The sequence below is a fragment of the Meles meles genome, chromosome 20 (assembly GCF_922984935.1).
Source record: "Meles meles chromosome 20, mMelMel3.1 paternal haplotype, whole genome shotgun sequence".
Taxonomy (NCBI): domain Eukaryota; kingdom Metazoa; phylum Chordata; class Mammalia; order Carnivora; family Mustelidae; genus Meles; species Meles meles.
The window spans coordinates 6,835,115-6,859,975 of NC_060085.1; the positions used below are offsets into that span (position 1 = coordinate 6,835,115).

The window sequence follows — 24,861 nt, forward strand, 5'->3', positions numbered from 1 at the left end:
AGTGCAAAGACCCTGAGGAAGGCCCTTATTTCAGAGGGATATTCAGTACTGAAAATGGAGCCATTATGGTTAGGAGAAGAGCAAGAGGGAGAGTGATGAGAGGTCGTGTTAGGTTGTTGAGGAATGAGACAGTCTCCCCACTGCAGCTGAGACTTCAAGAGACAGGGAGTCCTTCATTCACATGGTGTTGCTTGTACTTTATTAATTTGTTTCCAAGGAATTCTATCAATAGAAATGGATCCCTTTCTGGAGCACCTGAGTGGCTTAGTTGATTAAGCATCTGCCTTTGACATGATCCCAGGGTCCTGGGATGGAGCCCAGGGTAGGGCTTTCTGCTCAGTGGGGAATCTGTTTCCCCCCTTCCTCTGCCCCTGCCCCCCTCATGTTTCTCTCTCTCTCTCTCTCTCTCAAATAATAAATAAATAAAATATTTTTAAGTGGATCCCTTCCTTATTTCTAAGTGTTGGTTAATGTTCTGGCATCCCTATTTCAAGAGTCCCATTTTGGCACACTACAGACTCCTAGGGCCATGTGACTACCAGAGTCTTATCTCCTCCAGCTACAATATTTAGGAAAGAAATGACACTCGTAAAGCTCTCAAATTCAAATTATCATTACCCTAAAGAATACAGAAAAGTACCCAAATTCTAGGTGGTTAGAATCCCATAAACACCAAATGTAATTTGGTGCTCCATTTTATATGACCATTTTGTCCTATATTTAGAGAACTATAAAAATCTAAAAAGAGACAGAGAAAAGGAGGAGGGGAGAGAAAGGTCTAATAAGCCCAGGTGATCCCTGAGAGATTGTGATGGTGAGAAAGTTTCCCTGAGTCTGGCTGCATTCCAACCCCAGATATATGCCCTTGATGCCCAGAATAACTAATAAGGCAGCAAACCTCCCAATTTCTCCAAACGAGAAAAGAGTGATATATTTATGATGTCAACTCACCTTAATGTATGAACATCCTCTAGAAATATGAGTAAAATGAACAAATTTATAATTGACAAAAGGAAATATACAATGTATAAAATTAGTGGTTATTTATCAAGAAGAAATAGTAAAAGACTTTTCTAAATGATATTAAATGCAAAATTTTGGAATCAGTGAATGAATTTTGAATCTTGGATCTACAATATGTTAGCTTTTTGATTGGAAGACAAGCAATTCATTCTAAAATGTTAATATTTTCACCTCCTATTCATCCTCCTAAGGTGGTTTACAGATTGAGCCAATATATGTAAAAAGTTGAGGACAGTTCCTTCTTGTTAGTGTGTGGATGGCTATTCTCTTTGTTCTTTTGTTTTTGTATATGTGTGTGTACACACATGTGGATTTGTGTGTTTGTGTGTGCATATATGCTTGATCATAATGTAAAAGGTATGTTTACTATGGACAGTTAAAAAAAGTTGGAATCTACTGCAGTAAGGGGAGAATAGGTTTAATAGAGAGCTAGTGTCTGCTAATGTGGGGAAAACTGTATGAATGAAGAGTCCATCAGAAGACCAGACTGCAGAGGGAAAAGGCAGTCAGCATGGGTGCTGATGTTACATCAGAGACCAAGGAGCCCATTCTGACTGATCCACTGGCTTCATCATGGGGTCCACCTCAGGCCCCTGATCTAATTGTCATTCTTGTTCCCATGCTCTGTTTATTCGACCACGCTTGTTTTTATGTGACCCAAGAGTGTATGAGGCTGGCTCTTCTCTTACTTTCCTTGCCATCATTTGTTCCTTTGTTATGTTGAGTTTTGGGGTTTGGTCTTTGTTTGACACAAAATCCAATGGGTATGTACTGTTCTGCTTCTCTGTTCCTCGTCCAACATGCAGAAATCTTCCCAGACAATACTCTGCAAAATCTGACAAGTTCCATAACAATCTATTTCATCTCTGTATATGATTTTTCCTTGAAGACCATGTAGCATGTGAACACTTAGTTCCCTGTTACCCATTATAAGCTATGCTGCAAAGGAACAGGGGTCTCACCTGCTTTGTTCACATCTTTATGTTCACAAAGGTGTGCTTTTGTATAGAAACAAGTTTTAAGAAATGGGAATTCATTAAATTGAAAGAATGGTAGGGAAAATAAAATCATGTTAAATATGGTGGATTCAAGTAACTCTTCAACAAAACTGTACAGTATCTAATATTAACATCTTACAGAAAATCTATAAAAGAGAAACAATTACATCAACATGATCTTTAATTCAGGATGAAATGGCTAAAAGCTTGGAAATAAGTGAGTGGAAACATTTTTTTTAATATACAGTGCAGGAAGCAGTAGCACAAGTTATAATTTGACTGTATGTACCCAAAAATGGATTCAATCAAGCTTACAAAAAAGATGGAAGGGATCTTTAGTTGAATACAAAAGAGCATGTTTCATACAATGACAGGGCGTGATTGGTATTTACAGAACATTCCACCCCAAAACAACAGAATACTCATTCTTCTTCAGCACACACGGAACTTGCTCCAGAATAGACCACATACTGGGTCACAAATCAGGGCTCAATCAATACCAAAAGACTGAGAGTATTCCCTGCATATTCTCAGACCACAATGCTTTGAAAGTGGAACTCAACCACAAAAAAAAAGTTTGGAAGGAATTCAAACACTTGGAAACCAAAGACCATCCTGCTCAAGAATGTTTGTATCAGTCAGGAAATCAAGAAAGAACTTAAATAATTCAGGTGATTGGTATTTAAAAAACAGATCTATTTCCAAAATATAAAATGGTAGAAATAATGACAATTAGATATGCAATAAGATGGCAATATGTGTAAAAGGCAATTCTTACTACTAAGGATAGAGAAGACTTTCTTTTTTTATATATAATTTTATTTTTTCAGTGTTCCAAGATTTATTGTTTATGTACCACACCCAGTACTCCATGAAACACGTTCCTCCTTAATACCCACCACCAGGCTCACTCATTCTCCCAAAACCCACCCCTCTAAAACCCTCAGTAGGATGCAGAAGAATTTCAATGTTTAAAAGGAATGAGGGGAACATGATGTGACCAATTGACAGATCGGTCCCACAAAATATGTAGGCTCTCATTTGATCTCATAAATACATCTAAGCACAATAAAAGGATTATGTAGAAAACAGGAAACTTGGTAAAAAAAAAAATACCATTCTTACGGGAAGGGAGGGAAAACTGAAGGGGGGAATCAGAGAGGGAAACAAACCATGAGAGACTATGGACCCTGAGAAACAAACTGAGGGTTCCAGTAGGGAGGGGGCTGAGGGCCTGTGATTGCCGGGTGTTGGCTATTAAGGAGGGCATGTGTTGTGATGAGCACTGGGTGTTATGTGCAACTAATGAATCATGGAACACTACATCAAAAACAATGCCACAGGCCCCTCCCCCAGAAGACAAGCCAAAACAACAAGAGGACAACCACCACAGGGTCCCCATAAAACTGTAAAACCTCAACATCAGGGGAAAGCAATATATTAAGCTCCTGGTATTGCCCCCAAAACTCTATATTTCATAGATACAACTAACTTTCTTTCTTTCTTTCTTTCTTTCTTTCTCTCTCTCTTTCTTTCTTTAATTCATTCTCATGATTTTTGTTCTTTTAATTTTTTTAAACCTACTTACCATTACAGCTAGTGGTTTTAATACAACATATTCCATAATAACTTTTTAACTTGAACATTTTTCATACATATACCTGTGTTTCTTTTTTAAAAAAATATACATATAGGTATAAGCTTCAAGGTAATCCTTTTTCCCAATTCAATACTACCCCTATATGTAAACCAGTTTTAATTTCCCTTTATCTCCAAAAAGTTGAGTCCTTTAACAAAGATAACAAGATACACCCAGGAATAACTGAAATAACCTTCCTTGCCCACATCAAGGGTTTATAACCACCTTCCCATTTTATTCTTCTGTCAGTGTTTCTGTGTATTTGTTTTTGTTTTTGTACTATATAAATCCTATTCTAGAGGTTCATTTTGGCTGGGTTTTCTTTTTTTTTTTTTCCTTGTCTTTTGCTTTTGTTGGTCTTTTTGTTTGCTCGTTTTTGTTTATGTAACTTATAAATCTTACTTTTGGGGCTCATTTTGGCTGGGTTTTCTCTTTTTTCTCCTCTTTCTCTCTCTCTCTTTTTCTTTCTTTTGGTGATGACTTCTGATTGCTCCAAAACTTTCCAGGGTGCACCTTGCCTGGATTGTGGTTGATATATTCAGCTATACATCCCCTCAACCACCTCTCGCCAAAATGACTAGGAGGAGGAACACTCAACAGAGGAAAAATTCAAAGACTGTGCCCTCTGTCACAGAACTACTGGATATGGACATAAACATTATGTCAATAAGGGAATTCGGGATAACAGTTATCCAGGCAATGGCTATGTTGGAGAAAAGCATTAGTGGCAACATAGAATTTCTAAGGGTGGAAGTGAGGGCTGATATGGCATACTAAAAAATGCTATCAATGAGGTCCAATCTAATCTAAATACTCTAACAGCAAGGGTAAATGAGGCAGAAAATTGAATTAATGATCTAGAAGACAAACTGATAGAGTAAAAGGATCAGGAGGAGGCCTGGAACAAGCAGCTTAGAAGCCATGAAAACAGAATTAAGGAAATAAATGACACCATGAAAGGTTCCAACATAAGAATTATTGGGACCCCTGATGGGGCGGAGAGAGGAGATTAGAAGATAGAGTTGAAGAAATTCTGGAGGAAAATTTCCCTAATCTGGGGAATTGAACAAGTGTTTGTGTTCTAGAGGCAGAAAGGACTGCCCCCAATATCAATTATTCTAGAAAGACCTCCAGACACTTAATTGTGAAATTCATGAATCATAATTTCAGACAGGAGATCTTAAGGACAGCTAGGGGGAAGAGATTCCTTACATACAGAGGAAGGACCATCAGAATAATGTCAGACCTGTCCACAGAAACCTGGCAAGCCAGAAAAGGGCTGGCAAGACACATTCAGGGCACTAAATGAGAAAAATTGATGATGTACCAAATGGTGGCTAACAGACCATAATAAAAAATAAATAAAAGAGAATGCAATCACAACACAATAAAAACACACAGATCCCAGTACATGAAAGCAATGTACTTGTAAAACCAATTTGCATATGGGAAGTAAAGGGAAAACAAAGTAAAAAATATATTCAGCCTCCTTAGCAATAAAATAGTTGCCAAGTAATGCTCCTTGAAATATCCCCTCATGTACATTAAGTACATCCCCCCACCCTGCCCCCACCTCCAGTGAATACCAACGGGAGAGATGGCACTGTGAAATGTATTTCTCAAAGTCAGCTGTCACAAGGTAGTATTTACCTCCATGGGCCTGGATCTTTCTTTTTTTTTTTTTTCCTGTATGATTGCTGTTTTATTCTTGCCCTTTTCTGTTACATGGGGTGTACACATCAGGTGGTAAAAGGTACAATACATTCTACAACTGAGCACCACTTTCTGTAACTGAACAGGCAAAGAAATTACATTGAACATCAGCATCTGACAGTATTTTTTTTAGTTTTTTAAAAATTTATTTACTTATTTATTTTCAGCATAACAGTACTCATTGTTTTTGCAACACACCCAGGGCTCCATGCAATACGTGCCCTCTCTATTACCCTCTACCTGGTTCCCCAACCTCCCACCCCCCCCGCCCCTTCAAAACACTCAGGTTGTTTTTCAGAGTCCACAGTCTCTCATGGTTCATCTCCCCCTCCAATTTCCCACAACTCCCTTCTCCTCTCCATCTCCCCATGTCCTCCATGTTCTTTGTTACGCTCCACAAATATTTGACAGTATTTTTTGAAAAAAAAAGTGACTAAAATGGTTTTAAATTGATTAACAATACTAAATCACATCTAATATTTGATACTGCATGATTCAATACAACTATATGATACAATTATATAAAATCTGTTAACATCAAAGAATGCAACCAAGATTAAGACAGCAAACAAAACCTATATAACTTTTTTTTCACAGAAAAATATTCTTGAAGTATGTATGTTACTGCCCATTCTTTTAAAGAAAATGTATTGCAGGGCACCTGCATGGCTCAGTGGGTTAAGCTGCTGCCTTCGGCTCAGGTCATGATCTCAGGGTCCTGGGATCGAGTCCCACATCAGGCTCTCTGCTCAGCAGGGAGCCTGCTTCCCTCTCTCTCTCTCTCTCTCTGTTGCCTTTCTATCTACTTGTGATCTCTCTGTCAAATAAATAAATAAAATCTAAAAAAAAAAAAAAGAAAATGTATTGCAGGCAAAGTTACCAGCCTCCAGAAAAATCACACATAGCATAACTAAGCATATCCCCCCAAAGTGTACAATATGCAAACTTGGAAAATACAAAATTAAAAAAATTGTAAGCAACAGGTGAGCTTCATATTTATAAGAATATGAAAAGAAGTCCTATTTTTAGCACTGTTGAATAAAAAATTATCTTTTGATGCAAAGTTCATGAATTGTCTTCCTGTTGAGACCACACTTGACAAAAACACTGCCTGGATCCTTCTAATAAGTATAGAACAAACTAAATACACCCCATTTGAAAATTTTTAACAAATTCTCTCCCTTGATTGCTCATGCCTCCAAGCCTAAAACTCTGTTTCCCTACTCCCCTTAACTGCAAAACACCTTAAATATGTTCTAATTTCACTGGAAGCCATTTATACTTACCATTCTTACCACTGTCTCATCCAACTGGACTTCCCACCACGTATTATCAACAATGGTCCCTGTTTTTCTGAGTCCAAGGAACACATCTTTTAAAAATATATTAAAAACTTATTTTTAAACTTTGTAGTCAACTCAGCAAACAAACATGCAATCCGCTCTTGACTCTGGGATAAGCCAGTTAAGCTCTCAGGTGACCTCAGGTAAAGGTTTCCAGTTCTGCTCTCTCTGACCTTTTCCTGAAATACCTGCTGAGCTCTGAGACTCACCTGGATGGTGTCTGCCGGATGGAAGTCTATGTGTGGAGGTCCAAATTTGTCCCTGGATGGTTGATGATGGAGAACAAAGCTCTATTCACAGACAGGACAGCAGGAAGGAGTGAAGCATGGGTTCTCCAACCCTAGTTAGGAACCCAAGATTACCAACCATGTCTTGTCCCACACAAGGATGTAACTATGGTAAGGGACTGCAGCAGAGGAGATATTTACAGCTCCCTGTGTCTGCTCATTAGGCACTGCTTCCATTGTTACTACCACATCGGAGCATATTATTTCCCCATGGGCTACTGGTTTGGATGGAAAGGAAATTTTTTCCTGCCAATTCTCTGTTCCTAAGAGACAAGATTAGAAGTCAGGTGAATCCAGTTTTTCTCATTTCTTCTCCAAGATTTTGCCTGCCTTACAGAACACTAATCTTCTTGAATCTTACCCCAATTTTGAGTTCATATTTTCTCCAAATCTAAGACTGAACCTGCTTCACCATGTTTCATGGACCTTTGAAGAATTGTCTTATGGCAGAGAAGATCTCCTGATATCTCTAGAAAATTGCTATTTCCCTCTTCAACAAGAGAGAGGGGTACATTAGTTTGCAATAAACAGATGGTAGTATACCCTTTTCTTTGAGATGTTTCACTAATCATGTATCATGCTAATAAGAGAAATTTAGAGCTGCCATTTAGTGCTTCATTTAAAAAATGTTAACTATGAGATATTTAGATCTTTTCACACACCTTACACTGAGCTTGGACTCCTATGTGGATTGTTTTATTTCATTTTTACAGAAGTTCACTCTGTAATGTCTATAATATAATGAATCTTAACCTACACTTGTACAAGTAGGGCTCAGAAGAGTTAAATGAACTTCCCAGAGTTATGAGCTGAAGGAGGGATGAACTTTGAATGGAACTCCACCAGATATTTCCAGTTCTCATGCTCTAGGTCAGTGGTCCTCAAGCAGGGGCAATTTTTGCCTCCAGAGAACCCTTGATAAGATATGGAGAAATCTTGGTTGTCATAACTAGGGAGGTGCTAGTGGCACCTAGTGGGTTGACTCCAGTGATGCCTTCCCATATCCTACAATGCACAGGATGGCCCCCACCACAAAAAAAATGATCTAGCACAAACGTCAGCAGTGGAGAGGTTGAGAAACACTATTCCACCAGAACTTCTCCAAAATTAATGTGTATTTGAATCACTTGAGGATGCTGATTCAAATATGATTTGGCAAGATGTGGGTGAGGCTCAGAGATCCTGTAATTGCAACTGTTTCCCAGTTGATGCTAATGCCACCCGTCCTGGTCTATGGACCAGTCTTTGAGTACTAAGGCTGTGGTTCAGTATTGAGTCAGGCATAGTTGTTTTTAGAACTTCTATACCAAGGGTCCTAGTGCCCACCTCAGGTCTGACCTTAGGTGGTCACATGATGGACTCAGTAGGTGAGCTTGTGCATGCCCAAGTTTATGCATGCCTCTTGAATATTTCCTTCCTGAGATGTGTGGTGTCATGGGTGGGATGATGCCAGATGGAAGGCATGCATAAGACAAAGTATGGGGAAAGAGTATGGAGCTTCCATGCTTTCTCCAGGTATACCACTCTACCATTCTCCATGTGTTCAGCAGTCTGAAGGCTCACTGAATCATTCTTTTGGGCTTTATGGAAGCTTCGTGATGTAGACACAATTGGTTAAATTATTGGCCATTTGTGGTTAGACTCCATTTCCAGCCCTTTTCCCATCCCAGGAGGTCAAGGCATGGGAACTAAAGTTCCAGTTCTCTAATCACATGGTTGGTCCTCCTGGCAAGTGCACCCTCTCCATAGGTACTTTCCCAAAGTCACCTCATTAACCTGATGAAAAACATCTTTATGGCTCTCATTACTTAGGAAATTCAAAGTTTTAGAAGCCCTATGCCAGAAATGGGGATGAAGACCAAATGTATATTTTTTATTATAAATTGCAATATCATATTTATAAATGTAGTAATGGAAGAAGCCTTGATTGGATTCTGTCAGGATGCTTCCAGTTCTCACTCTGCAACAGTGGTTCTCAACCGATATGATTTTGCTCCTGGAGATATTTGACCATGTCTCAAATGATGTTGCTGAATATTTATAATCCACAAGATAGCATAAATACTTATCCAGCCCCAAGGGTCAACAGTGAGAAGGTGAGAATTATGATTCTAGACCAACATTTCTCTACCTTCACTGTACATAGAAATCGCCAAAGTTCATAGTTAAATGCAAATTCTGATTCATCACCTGTTTGGTGGGCCCAGGGACTCTGCATTTCAACAAGCTCCCAGGTGGTGTTGATACTGCAGGTCCTGGTCTGTGGGGCAGAGTTTGAGAGAAAGGCTCTGTTTCTGAGTTAGAGTGATGTGTAGGTAGTTTTAGGTCTTCTCCACCAGGAAACTTCAGTGTTTGTAATTTTGAAAGAAAAGGTTTTCAGATAACTCTATGAGTTTTGATAAATTCTCTGGTCAAGTCTTTTTTTTAAATTAAGTTCAGTCTGTCAACATATAGTAGTACATCATTAGTTTCTGATGTAGTGTTCAATGACTCATTAATTCCAAATAACACCCAGTGTTTATCTTTTTCAAAATTTTTTAAAATTCTGAAAAGATTTTATTTATTTTACAGAGAGAGAGGGAGAGAGAGAGAGAGACAGCAGGGAAGGAGCAGAGGGAGAGGTAGAGGAAGATAATCTTCAGCAGATTCTGTTCTGAGGACAGAGTTTGATGCAGGACTTGATCCCAGGACCCAAAGATCATAAGCTAAGATGAAATAGTCAGAAGTTCAACCGTCTTAGCCACCCAGGTGATCCTCAAGTCTTTATATAAGGGTGGCATAGAAAAATTTATATTTGAAACAGACTTTGTGACAGGCACAATAAGGGCTTCTGAAAAATGTCTACATCCTAACCCAAAGAACTGCTGAAAACATTTGTTTACCAAGCATGGAGAATTCAGCTAGTATCTGGAATAAAGCTGCTAATCACTGATCTGGATATAATAAGTCAAGCAGAGAGAGTCAATTATCATATGGTTTCACTTGTTTGTGGAGCATAAGAAATAACATGGAGGACACGGGGAGATGGAGAGGGGAAGGGAGTTGGTGGAAATTGGAGGGGGAGAAGAACCATGAGAGACCATGGACTCTGAAAAACAATCTGAGGGTTTTGAAGGGGTGGGGGTGGGAGGCTGGGTGGGCCTGGTGTGGGTATTATGGAGGGCACGTATTGCATGGAGCACTGGGTGTGGTACATAAACAATGAATTCTGGTACACTGAAAAGAAATTTTTTTTAAAAATTTAAAAAAAGAGATTAGCCTGCAATATCCAGATGGGACTAGTGTCATCACAATGGTCTTCTAAATGTGGAAGAGGGAGGAATAAGTATTGGAATCTGAGAGACATTTTGTCTCTGTGCTGTGGGCTTGAAGACAGAAGAAAGGCACAAGACAAGAAAGGCAGGTAGCCACTGAAAAGTGAAATAGGAAAGAGAGTCAGTTCTCCCCTAGAGTGTCCAGAAGGATTGCAGCCCTGCAAACTTCTTACTTGTAGCCCAATGAGATCTATTTCAGGCTTATGACCTTCTAGAAACAGGATAAATCATTGTTTTAAGCCACTCATGTGGTCATTCATTACAACAGGAATTGAATACATTTGATCAGAAAAATATTTTTTCTAGGAATGGAGTTTGAGCCTTTCCACTCATTTAGTGAACTTCTCTTGGGTAAAGGCATTTGGTAGTGAAATTTCACCTTAACTGGAAGTGGAAAATCAGTTTAAGTTTGGAGCTATTCTGCCCCATTACCTGGACAGTGATTTCCCGCTGCATAAATGTAAATGTGGTTTTGAATCTGAGGTCCTTGAAATTTTGAGATAAATAATTCCTTATTAAAATTAAGGTTACTCATTCTACTTTAAATATTTGTGTCAAAATTCTACATTCTTCCTATTTTATGTTGATTCAAATGTTTATTCTTTGTATTTGTGTCCTCTCCCTTTTTTAGATTTTCTTTCAATACAGTAGATGAGATTTAAGTAATTCTCTATATGTCTACATAAATTGTGTGAATGTGTTTATTTTAGAGAAAGATGTATGCAAGCACACACACACGTACATACTCACACTCCTAACCTTGAATGTTTCCTTTGGATTCAACAAAATGTTTCTGTATATTTATTTCAGGAGGCTGAAATGAAGACAGAATTTGTTAAAGTACCTTCCAGACAACCAAGAGAAGGTGAAAGGAGATGCCTCTTTGCACAAAGGTTGTGACCTGAATCACATGACTGGACAGGGATTCAGTCTCTCTGATGAATCATCCTTTGATCCTAAAGATATTTATGGATGATATATAATGGATGACATTGATTTTATTCAATCATTTCCCCTTTTATGGTTATGACAAAATTTAGAAGATGGGAGATATTTAATTAAGAAGGGACAAAATAGTCCTATTTCTATGCAGCAGAGAGAGGAAGATGAGTCAGTAAAACATCATAAACATGCCGACCAATTATTTACCACAAAGGGGGAACCAAATTCTTGTACATGATGCCAAACTGCATACTTCGGTGAGTATGAGTGTTTTATAGCAGCATAAAATAAAATAATCTGCTTAGTAATACAAAGTATAATTTCAATTTTTCTTCATCATGTTTAAGATCTTCCCTGACTCAAAGGCCATATGAAGTTAATTTATTTATTCTAATATGTGTTTCTGTGTAGACTCCACTTGGAGACATGTACTTGGTATTCATTTTGCCCATCACTGCGGTAGGCACCGTGGACACAGCTGAGTGGGAGAACATGATCCCAATAAGGAGATAGGAACTCAGTGACTGACTACCTATAGGACAAACTCTAAGCTTGTCTACATTGTCAGGATGAGCAGTGAGGCAGTGATATACAAAGTTTTGATATACACAAAAGAGAAAAACTGGGATCTCATACTTTCCTTTATTATAAGATTATATAAATGACCATAGTTATCAAACTGGTATTTTTTTCTGTGTGAATAATATGACTCATGACTATTCTTTTTTAAAATAAGAGAAAATTACTTGGGGTGATATATGTTCTTTAAATAGAAAGTATTCTTTTAAAGATTTTTTTATTCATTTATTTGACAGAGGGAAAGAGAGGGAGAGATCGAGTGAGCACAAGGAGGGGGAGCAGCAGACAGAGGGAGAGAGACAAGAAGACTCCCCACCAAGCAGGGAGCCCAACATAGGGCTCATTCCCAGGGCCCTGGGATCATGACTTGAGCCAAAGGAAGATGTTTAACTGACTGAGGCACCCTGGTGACCCAAGGAGAAAGTATTCTTAAGAAATCTGTGATACTCTATGACATAAATGAGAATTTCCAAATATATTTGATCAAGGGTGGAAAAAACGTTGAAAAATATATTATGGACAAAGGGGGAAACTGTCTGTATATCAGATAGAGCAGAAGGTTAATAAAGTGTTACTTAATAATAATAAAGAGTTACTTAAATAAGTTACTTAAATATACAGAGAAGATTAATTCAAACAAATGGAAATTCCAGGAAATAAATAGAAGGAGCCAATTCTACCTCCAAAGTCTGATCAACGAATATCAGTTCCTGGCTCTGAGGCTGTGAACCCTGCAATCATGGGCACTTCCTCAGCCCCAGGATGATTGGCTGTTACATCACTGGAACCCCAATGATTGCTTTCAGAGCCCTCTTTATATCTTTGTTCCTCAGGCTATAGATGAAGGGGTTCAACATAGGTGTGACCCACGGTGTACATCACGGAGACCACTGCACCTGAGTGGGAGCTCTGGGGAGCAGCAGAGCTAAGGTACACACCAAGCATTGTACAATAAAATAAGGAGACAACAGAGAGGTGAGATGCACGGGTGGATAATGCTTTATACTTGCCTTGGGCTGATGATATTCTACATATGGTAGAAACAATCTTAGAATAAGAGTAAAGGATCCCAGCAAAAGGACCACCACACAGCAGGACTGCTGCAAAATACATCACCAAGTTATTAAGAAAGGTGTCAGAACAGGCAAGTTGGATCATCTGATTGAGTTCACAAAAGAAGTGGGGGATTTGGAAATGTTCACAGAAGGAAAGCTGCAACATCATTAAACTATGTAACAAGGAATTCAGGATAGAAATGATCCAGGACACCAGAACCAGCAGGCCACAGAGTCAGGGGTTCATGGTGACCGTGTAGTGCAGGGGCTGGCAGATGGCCACGAACCAGTCATAGGCCATCACACTCAGGAGGAAGATGTCTGCCACAGCAAAGAGTATGAGAAAATAAATCTGCATGAGGTAGTCTGCATAGGGTATGACCTTGCTTTGTATCTGGATGTTCCACAGCATCTTGGGGATGATGGTGGAGGTGAAACAGATGTCAACAAAGGACAGGTTGTCAAGGAAAAAGTACATGGGGGTGTGGAGTTGGGAGTCTGAACTGATGGCCAAGATGATGAGCAGGTTTCCAAACACAGTGATCAGGTACATGGAAAGGAAAAGCCCAAAGATGAGGGGCTACAGTTCTGGGTCCTCAGATAAGCCCAGAAGGTGAAACTCTGAAATTTGTGTTTCATTTCCTGGTTCCATGTGGTAGAGGTGACTTCAAGGACAGAAACAAATAGCATGACTAATTTTTACACAATCTTGTATTACTCTCAGTTTTTAAATGTTACTTTTAAAATTTTATATTCTAGAAATTCACTTTAATATGTTGTGCATAGATATGGTACACTTCAGGGAAACATCTCTACCCCCATAGTTTTGGAATTTTTGTTCTACTTACTTTTTCCCCAAACATACCTTGGGTGTTGTCCACATTTTAGGCATTGTCTAGGCAAGGACTATGGGATGGTAAAGAATAAAAATCCTTAGTATTCACTGATGGAGAAAAAAAATACATTAACAAGTAAGAAAGTTAAAAAGCATTTCAGATGGTGGCAGGTGGTATGAAGAAAATGAAAGCAGGGGTAAGGCATAGAGTGAATAGGGCATGCCATTTTCCTAGGTATGTAAGACATTCTGCAAAGGTGATACTGGAATATAGATCTCAAGTAAGATAGGTGAAGGAATATGGGGGAAGTGTGTGTCCATCAGAGGGAATGGCCAGTGCAAAATCCTCAAAGAAGGTACTTGTTTCCAAGGTTCAAGTCAAAGAAGCAAAGTTAGTGCTGCAAGGGGAATGAGCAGGAGGGAGACTGAGGAGAGATGTCGTCAGACATGCTGAGGAGGAAAGTGGCCTCTCTACCTCTGAACCCTCAAGGCACAGGGATATCCATGTCCACACTGCCTCTCCCACTGCTCCCACTGTATTCATCGTATTGCAAAGGCATCCGATGAATTGAACAAGATCTCCTTCTTAGGGTCCTCTCTTGATTCATTTCTGGCCCCTGTATTGTGTCACCTTGGGAGATATGAGTCCTGGCACCCTTTTGTGGGGACTGCTCACACTCTACAAGTCATACACACAGAGGACACCATGGTCTTCTGGGTTGTGTTATTCCCCTTTCTCAGCCCCGACCATCCTGGTTATGCCAGGAATGGATCCAATGCAAGTAGGCCAGATCAGTGACTTTCCCCTACAAAATGCAGAAATGCCAATTCTTAAGCCTCCTATGGATAAATAATATATTAAAAATATATATTTATGTATATGTGTATATATAAAATTCATTAATTTATTCAGTGCTAATGTCAATTTCACAGAGTGACCGCTACTCATGCTTTTGAAGGTCTTTTGTATTCCTTATCATTAAACTGCTATTATTACAATGTTAGAAAAAGTATGTTGAGATTGTTAAACTCAGTGTGTGGTTCTAATTGGGTGTGATATATATGTACACCCCCCTCAAATTAGCAATGGGATAAACCAACACTTCCCAAAAGGAAAGGTATACAAAACAACAAAAGTTGGAGATTTTTATATCGAGCATAGAAGACTTATTTTACCTGTAACTCCTGCATCATTATTTGCCTGACTCTTTTATATGTGGTCTGATAGGAGATGAGGTTAGTCCCTTTCTCCCTTCTCTTATGTGGCATCTTTTTTTTTTAAATTTGTTTACTTACAGCATAACAGTGTTCATTGTTTTGGCATCACACCCAGTGCTCCATGTAGTACGTGCCCTCCCTATTACCCACCACCTGGTTCCTCAACCTCCCACCCCCCTGCCCCTTTAAAACCCTCTGGTTTTTTTTCAGAGTCCATAGTCTCTCATGGTTCATCTCCCCTTCCGGTTTCCCTCAACTCCCTCTCCTCTCCATCTCCCCATGTCCTCCATGTTATTTGTTATGCTCCACAAATAAGTGAAACCATATGATACTTGACTCTCTCTGCTTGACTTATTTCGCTCAGCATAATCTCTTCCAGTCCCGTCCATGTTGCTACAAAAGTTGGGTATTTATCCTTTCTGATGGAGGCATAATACTCCATCATGTATATGGACCACATCTTCCTTATCCATTCGTCCACTGAGGAGCATCTTGGTTCGTTCCACAGTTTGGCGACCGTGACCATTGCTGCAATAAACATTGGAGTACAGATGGCCCTTCTCTTCACTCCATCTGTATCTTTGGGGTAAATACCCAGCGGTGCAATTGCAGGGTCATAGGGAAGCTCTATTTTTAATTTCTTCAGGAATCTCCACACTGTTCTCCAACGTGGCTGCACTAACTTGCATTCCCACCAGCAGTGTAAGAGGGTTCCCCTTTCTCCACATCCTCTCCAACACACATTGTGTGGCATCTTTTTTTAAAAATTTCTACTGGATTATTTATTTTTTTAATTTTTAATTTATTTTTTAAAAAATTTCTTTTCAGTGTTCCCGATCTACTAGATTATTTATAATCAATGTATAATTTCAATAGATCTTTAAACAATTACAGTTCATCTCCATGTAGTATTAACTTTTCTTCTCTTTTGATTCTTATGCCAATTTCAACTTTTCTTTTAATTCCATCTGATCTTGGTAATATTGTTCCAATATTAGTTGATTAATATACATCCTTCCAGCAATTAGAAGGATGCTAGTAAAAAGCAGTTTCAGAAGAGTCAATCTCCCAAACATTTTTCAACAAATCCCACACAATGCTTTTGTCACACCATGGCTTTTGAAAAATTACAGTCCACATCCAGGAAATATCTTCAGATCTGCTGCACTCAGTGGCAGACACAAATTTCAGAGGTCTTATGTGGCATCTTTTTATTGACCTTCTTGGGCTTTGGGTAATTTTCTATCCTTTGACAAACCCAAGGTGCCCACTCTAATCCTCAAACTGGATTTCATCCAACATGCAAAAGAGGCCCACAGACCATGCTCTATAAGCCTGCCCACACCATGACAATTCTATCATTTTGTACTCAATAATTTGCTTCAGATCTTCTGTCTATGGGCATCATATCATACACACATTTATTTCATTGTGCTGTCCTCACCGTTATGAGACATGAATCAAAAGTGCATGGACTTTACCTTCCTGGCTCACTTTTGTTTTTTTCACCAAGTTTTGTGAATATATGTGCTTAATATAAAAAGACCTAAGAATATAAAAAGTTAGAGAATGAAAAAACTAGGTTAAACTAGGTTTAACTAGGTTAACCAAAACTAGGTTAAAATGTAAAATGAATAGTTTCAAAACACCTGTCCTAGGCCAATTTGTATGAAAAACCAAAATGAACTGAAATGGGATACAAAATAGCAATCATCAATGATATCAGTATGGATTAATAACTAAATTGGAAAAAAAGCCTATATATGAAGAATATAGCATGCAATATTCCTAGAATGTTCTGGCCTATGTCAGATCCTCGATTTTTTTGGTCATATGTGTCAGGAATTAGGTCTCATTGTATAAGGACATTTACCATATGGCAAGGTTGTATTTCTATTTTGTTGGACAAGGTTGAATTGCTAAATAAATATTGGCATAAAAGAATATCTGTTTGGAAGTATCTGAAATCAGTCCCCTCTCAGATCTTACTAAAATTCAGAGGATTATGGCCTTGGTATTACTGTAACCATAGCATATATTAGAACATCAATAAAACTACACACAAAATTGCAGTTGGGCAAAACCACTTAAATATAACAAGAAACTCAGAAGTAAGTAGGTAGACACATTTAAATAAAATGTCAATTTTTTATGGTCAAAATATGTTCCAAAAGTCAATTGAGAAATAAAGCTCTGAAGAAATCATTTAAAAATGCTGACAGTGTTTTAAAAATAAGAGGGAGAAAGAGAATAACATATAGGCATATAATAGTAAAAACCAATGAGAATGGTAATCAAATATATGAAGTTGCCTGAAACTGAGGGATAGTTAAGAACAGCAAGAAACATCTTTATCACCAGCAGCCTGAGGAACAAATTTATAGAGCTGTTATATTCTTCATGGTTGGAAATTTTAAACTGGTGGCTAAGGGGTTGCTGTGAATTTGTTGGTAGAAAAGTAAGTTGTTACAAGATTGAAGTCAGAACCTGAAGACAGCTGTGTTCCAAATACTGATATTTTTTACCTCGTGGTTTCTCTGTCTCTGCGCCATGGACATGCTGGACAGATCCTGCTCTGGGGTGGGGTGCCTTGTAAGGTGTTTAGACACCCTACACTCCATACACCCATCTCCCCTGTGACAGGCAAAGCTTCCTTCAGACAGTGATCAATGACCCTCAGAGGACAGAATCACAATGGATTAGAATCACACATTGAGTTTAACAATCTCAACATATTTTTTCTGGCATTGTAATAATAGCAATTTAACGATAAAGAATATGAAAGACCTTCAAAAGTGCGAGTAGCAGTCACTCTGAGAAACTGACATTAACCCTGAATAAATCAATCAATCAAACAAACAAACACAGGGATCTTTTGCTCTGTGCTAAGTTGAATTGGCTCTCAGGTGATGACTGGCCAATGTTCCTGGCTTCCATTCTCCCTGGCCCTGTCATCCACCATCAGTTGGGGTGTTGGACTCACCTGGCTGGGGTGTCTGACAGGAAGGTATACTGTGGAAGTCTGAATTCCTCCGTAGAGAGCAGATGATAGGGCCAAAAGCTCTGTCCTCATCCAAGGCAGCAGGGATTGAAGCATCAGACACCAGCCAGGATTGGGATTTGGAACAAACAGACAAGGAGCATGCTTTCATATCCAAGGTTGCACAGGCTGAAGGACTGGAGACAAGGAGGTATTTAGAGCTCTTTGTATCCGCTCATTAGTCACAGTGCCCTTTTGTGACTCCAGTCTCTAAGCACATGACTCCCAAGTGGAAAAGTCCTCTGGACGGAAAGGATGTTTTCCTAATGGATCTCAATTTCCAAAAGACAGGGTTAGAGGTCAAGCAAAGCCAGTTTTTGGTAATTTTTAAGTTCCTTTTACTCCCTTTCTCTGAACTTGCCCCCTTTTTGATATATGAGTCTCCTAGCATCTTATCTCAGCTCCAAGTTATAATTTTCTTCAAATCTAAGACCTAGTAACCCACCTGGATTAGATCTCTTTATCATCAAAGAATTAACATGTGGTGTGGACCCAGCCCTGCTGTCTCCAAACAGGGTCTATTCTTTTTTAAGTCAGCGAAGAGGGTTCTGCTGATAATAAACCTTGGCCATCACACACATTGGCTCAAAAAATACATTTGCCATTACAATTAGGCATTACTTTATACAAGTTAAGAGCTATCACAGCTCCTTTGTCATAAAATGGTTGATAGTTCCATAAATTTGTGGAGCGTAACAAAGAACACGGAGGACATGGGGCGATGGAGAGGAGAGGGAGTTGAGGGAAACTGGAGGGGGAGATGAACCATGAGAGACTGTGGACTCTGAAAAACAACCAGAGGGTTTTGAAGGGGCGGGGGGATGGGAGGTTGAGGAACCAGGTAGAGGGTAATAGAGAGGGCACGTATTGCATGGAGCACTGGGTGTGGTGCAAAAACAATGAACACCGTTATGCTGAAAATAAACAAATAAAAAAATGGTTGATAGTTATAACAAATGTTATAACTATCTAAGTGTTTAGACATCTTTTAAGTGTTTAAACATCTAAGTGTTTAGATATTTTTATGTACTATAACATGAGCTTGCATCTCATAGGGATTGTTTGATTTACTTTTATAAACATTTTATTCCCAAGGAAGTACATTTATGTGCTCAAATCTTAATAGTAGACATGGTGCTTGTTGCTAACTAATGATCTGTCCACACTGAATACGTGACTCTATGGTGGGCCTTGAGTGTCATTCTTTCAGGTTGTTTCTAGTTCTCAAGCTCTGTGGCATTTGCTTCAGTCATAAAATAATTTGACCCTGGGGATGTCTGGTGATCTCTGAATGGATGCTTTTGAACACCTACAATCCAAAGGAAAGCACCCCAAAAATGTTATCCTACCACAAATATGAACCATAACACATGAGAAATTCATCAAGAACAGCATCTCTCCAACTTCAATGTGCCTGTGAATCCACACAGGTCCCACTATAAATGCAGAATCTGATCACAGGTCCTGGGAGGCCCAGAGAGTCTACTTTTGTAGCAAACTCTAGGATGATGGTATGTGGACAAGTCTCTGATTAGCAAAGCTGTGATCCTGTTTTAGAGTTAGGTGTGGGGAAATTTAAGAGTTCTGCACCAAATATTGTCATAGCATTGAAATTTTGAGGAAACAAGGTATACACTCCTTCTTCAGGAGTGAATTTGTAAACTCTGTTGATTGCTTTCATAAATGACCAAAATAATGCACTTTTATTTATTTATTTATTTATTTATTTATTCATTTTATTTATTTTTTCAGTGTAACAGTATTCATTCTTTTTGCACAACAGCCAGTGCTCCATGCAAAACGTGCCCTCCCCATTACCCACCACCTGTTCCCCCAACCTCCCACCCCTGACCTTTTTATTTTATTTTTTTTTCAGTTTTTTTTTAATTAATTAATTTATTTTTATTTGCTTATTTACAGCATAACAGTGTTCATTGTTTTGGCATCACACCCAGTGCTCCATGCAGTACGTGCCCTCCCTATTACCCACCACCTGGTTCCTCAACCTCCCACCCCACCCCACCCCCTCCCGCCGCCCCTTCATAACCCTCTGGTTGTTTTTCAGACTCCGTAGTCTCTCATGGTTCATCTCCCCTTCCAGTTTCCCTCAACTCCCTCTCCTCTCCATCTCCCCATGTCCTCCATGTTATTTGTTATGCTCCACAAATAAGTGAGACCATATGATACTTGACTCTCTCTGCTTGACTTATTTCGCTCAGCATAATTTCTTCCAGTCCCGTCCATGTTGCTACAAAAGTTGGGTATTCGTCCTTTCTGATGGAGGGATAATACTCCATTGTGTATATGGACCACATCTTCCTTATCCATTCATCCGTTGAAGGGCATCTTGGTTCTTTCCACAGTTTGGCGACCGTAGCCATTGCTGCAATAAACATTGGGGTACAGATGGCCCTTCTTTTCACTCCATCTGTATCTTTGGGGTAAATACCCAGCAGTGCAATTGCAGGGTCATAGGGAAGCTCTATTTTTAATTTCTTCAGGAATCTCCACACTGTTCTCCAAAGTGGCTGCACTAACTTGCATTCCCACCAACAGTGTAAGAGGTTTCCCCTTTCTCCACATCCTCTCCAGCACATGTTGTTTCCTGTCTTGCTAATTTTGGCCATTCTAACTGGTGTCAGGTGGTATCTCAATGTTGTTTTAATTTGAATCTCCCTGATGGCTAGTGATGATGAACATTTTTTCATGTGTCTGATAGCCATTTGTATGTCTTCGTTGGAGAAGTGTCTATTCATATCTTCTGCCCATTTTTTGATATGATTATCTGTTTTGTGTGTGTTGAGTTTGAGAAGTTCTTTGTAGATCCTGGATATCAACCTTTTGTCTGTACTGTCATTTACAAATATCTTCTCCCATTCTGTGGGTTGCCTCTTTGTTTTGTTGACTGTTTCCTTTGCTGTGCAGAAGCTTTTGATCTTGATGAAGTCCCAAAAGTTCATTTTTGCTTTTGTTTCCTTGGCCTTTGGAGACTTATCTTGAAAGAAGTTGCTGTGGCTGATATCGAAGAGGTTACTGCCTATGTCCTCCTCTAGGATTCTGATAGATTCCTGTCTCACGTTGAGGTCTTTTATCCGTTTCAAGTTTATCTTTGTGAACGGTGTAAGAGAATGGTCGAGTTTCATTCTTCTACATATCGCTGTCCAGTTTTCCCAGCACCATTTATTGAAGAGACTGTCTTTTTTCCATTGAATATTTTTTCCTGTTTTGTCGAAGATTATTTGACCATAGAGTTGAGGGTCCATATCTGGGCTCTCCACTCTGTTCCACTGGTCTATGTGTCTGTTTTTATGCCAGTACCACGCTGTCTTGGTGATCACAGCTTTGTAGTAAAGCTTGAAATCGGGTAACGTGATGCCGCCAGTTTTGTTTTTGTTTTTCAACATTTCCTTAGCAATTCGGGGTCTCTTCTGACTCCATACAAATTTTAGGATTATTTGCTCCAGCTCTTTGAAAAATATCGGTGGAATTTTGATCGGAATGGCATTAAAAGTATAGATTGCTCTAGGCAGTATAGACATTTTAACAATGTTTATTCTTCCAATCCAAGAGCATGGAACAGTCTTCCATCTTTTTGTGTCTTCTTCAATTTCTTTCATGAGTGTTCTGTAGTTCCTCGAGTACAGGTCCTTTACTTCTTTGGTTAGGTTTCTTCCCAGGTATCTTATGGTTCTTGGTGCTATAGTAAATGGAATCGATTCTCTAATTTCCCTTTCTGTATTTTCATTGTTAGTGTATAAGAAAGCCACTGATTTCTGTACATTGACTTTGTATCCTGCCACATTACTGAATTGCTGTATGAGTTCTAGTAGTTTGGGGGTGGAGTCTTTGGGGTTTTCCATATAAAGAATCATGTCATCTGCAAAGAGAGAGAGTTTGACTTCTTCCTTGCCAATTTGGATACCTTTTATTTCTCTTTGTTGTCTGATTGCCGTTGCTAGAACTTCTAATACTATGTTGAACAAGAGTGGTGAGAGTGGGCATCCTTGTCGTGTTCCTGATCTCAACGGGAAGGCTGCAAGCTTTTTCCCATTGAGGATGATATTTGCTGTGGGTCTTTATTTATTTATTTATTTATTTATTTATTTTTATTTTATTTTTTTTCAGTTTTTAAAATTTCTTTTCAGCGTAACAGTACTCATTGTTTTTGCACCACACCCAGTGCTCCATGCAATGTGTGCCCTCCCTATTACCCACCACCTTGTTCCTCCATGTTATTTGTTATGCTCCACAAATAAGTGAAACCATATGATACTTGACTCTCTCTGCTTGACTTATTTCGCTCAGCATAATCTCTTCCAGTCCCGTCCATGTTGCTACAAAAGTTGGGTATTCATCCTTTCTGATGGAGGCATAATACTCCATCATGTATATGGACCACATCTTCCTTATCCATTCGTCCACTGAGGAGCATCTTGGTTCTTTCCACAGTTTGGCGACCGTGGCCATTGCTGCAATAAACATTGGGGTAGAGATGGCTCTCCTTTTCACTACATCTGTATCTTTGGGGTAAATACCCAGCAGTGCAATTGCAGGGTCATAGGGAAGCTCTATTCTTAATTTCTTCAGGAATCTCCACACTGTTCTCCAAAGTGGCTGCACTAACTTGCACTCCCACCAACAGTGTAAGAGGGTTTCCCTTTCTCCACATCCTCTCCAACACACGTTGTTTCCTGTCTTGCTAATTTTGGCCATTCTAACTGGTGTCAGGTGGTATCTCAATGTGGTTTTAATTTGAATCTCCCTGATGGCTAGTGATGATGAGCATTTTTTCATGTGTCTGATAGCCATTTGTATGTCTTCGTTGGAGAAGTGTTTGTTCATATCTTCTGCCCATTTTTTGATATGATTATCTGCTTGGAGATTTTTGATGACTGTTTCAATCTCCTTACTGGTTATGGGTCTGTTCAGGTTTTCTATTTCTTCCTGGTTCAGTTGTAGTAGTTTATTCCTCTAGGAATGCATCCATTTCTTCCAGATTGTCAAATTTGTTGGCGTAGAGTTGCCCACAGTATATTCTTATAATTGTCTGTATTTCTTTGGTGTTAGTTGTGATCTCTCCTCTTTCATTCATGATTTTATTTATTTGGGTCCTTTCTCTTTTCTTTTTGATAAGTCTGGCCAGGGGTTTATCAATCTTATTAATTCTTTCAAAGAACCAGCTCCTAGTTTTGTTGATTTGTTCTATTGTTGTTTTTTGTTGTTGTTGTTTCCGTTTCATTGATTTCTGCTCTGATCTTTATGATTTCTCTTCTCCTCCTGGGTTTAGGGTTTCTTTCTGTTCTTTCTCCAGATCCTTTAGGTTTAGGGTTAGGTTGTGTACTTGAGACCTTTCTTGTTTCTTGAGAAAGGCTTGTACTGCTATATATTTTCCTCTCAGGACTGCCTTTGCTGTGTCCTACAGATTTTGGACCATTGTATTTTCATTATCATTTGTTTCCATGAATTTTTTCAATTCTTCTTTAATTTCCTGGTTGACCCATTAATTCTTTAGAAAGATGCTGTTTAGTCTCCATGGATTTGGGTTCTTTCCAAATTTCCTCTTGTGATTGAGTTCTAGCTTCAGAGTATTGTGGTCTGAAAATATGCAGGGAATGATCCCAATATTTAGATACCAGTTGAAACCTGATTTAGGACTCAGGATGTGATCTATTCTGGAGAATGTTCCATGCGCACTAGAGAAGAATGTGTATTCTGTTGCTTTGGGATGAAATGTTCTGAAAATATCTGTGATGTCCATCTAGTCCAGTGTGTCATTTAAGGCCTTTATTTCCTTGTTGATCTTTACTTGAATGATCTGTCCATTTCAGTGAGGGGAGTGTTAATGTCCCTTACTATTATTGTATTATTGTTGATGTGTCAGGAGTGAAGTGAAAAAAAAAGACAAAAATATTTGCCCTCATAAAGCATAAATCCAGGATCTCAATTTCTCTCATCACATTTTAAGTCCAAACAGACTATATACACTGATGGATAAATCATTTATTTGGTTTACACACTTCACAGCACTCACGATAGCACTTACCCTCCCCAATGTCCATAGCCCCCTCCCCCTCTCCCAATCCCACCTCCCCCCAGCAACCCCCAGTTTGTTTTGTGAGATTAAGAGTCATTTATGGTTTGTCTCCCTCCCAATCCCATCTTGTTTCATTTATTCTTCTCCTATCCCCCTACCCCCCCCCCAGGTTGCTTCTCCATGTCCTCATATCAGGGAGATCATATGATAGTTGTCTTTCTCTGATTGACTTATTTCACTAAGGTCAGGGGTGGAAGGTTGGGGGAACAGGTGGTGGGTAATGGGGAGGGCACGTTTTGCATGGAGCACTGGGTGTTGTGCAAAAAGAATGAATACTGTTACGCTGAAAAAATAAATAAAATGGAAAAAAAATGAAAAAAAAATCATTTATTTGGTTATTAGCAAGGTTGAACTTTTCTCCATATGTTTATTGAGTGCATTTCCAAACAACTCTGAGTTTGGGTTTCCAGAGCCCTTCAGCCTTTCAGTGGGTGCCTCCCTGTTGCCCCTGGGGAGACATTGAATGAATAAATGCTCCTGTTCCTCTTCTCCTTTCATTGAATTTTCCCATTCCTGAGCTTAGTGTTGGGTTTGTAATTCAAAGAATATTATAGGCCATTTCAACTACCTTGGAACTGTTTTTAAATTTTTCTCAAATAAATGTTATTAGTAACAAGGTGTCCGACATGGAATTCCTCGTGAAGCAGACTATTAAACAACGATTAGCACACAGGATGTTTACCAGGCAGTGCTCCTGGAATCAACAACTGGGCAAGGGCAAATGCGTCATAAGGAATTTGGCCTCATCTAAGAGAGATATGGCTTTGTCCCAGCTCCCAGG

General features: G+C 39.1%; 2 protein-coding genes and 1 pseudogene across 2 annotated transcripts in view; all 3 read right to left on the minus strand.

Moving 5' to 3' along the window:
• The window catches only part of ZNF699 (zinc finger protein 699), a 415,566-nt gene that overhangs the window by 303,331 nt on the left and 87,374 nt on the right, over positions 1-24,861 (minus strand). The window lies entirely within an intron of this gene.
• LOC123932401 lies at positions 12,612-13,545 on the minus strand (annotated as a pseudogene).
• LOC123932422 (protein PIGBOS1-like) lies at positions 15,882-16,022 on the minus strand. The gene has a single exon (XM_045990552.1). The coding sequence runs from the start codon at positions 16,020-16,022 to the stop codon at positions 15,882-15,884; it is 141 nt and encodes a 46-aa protein (XP_045846508.1).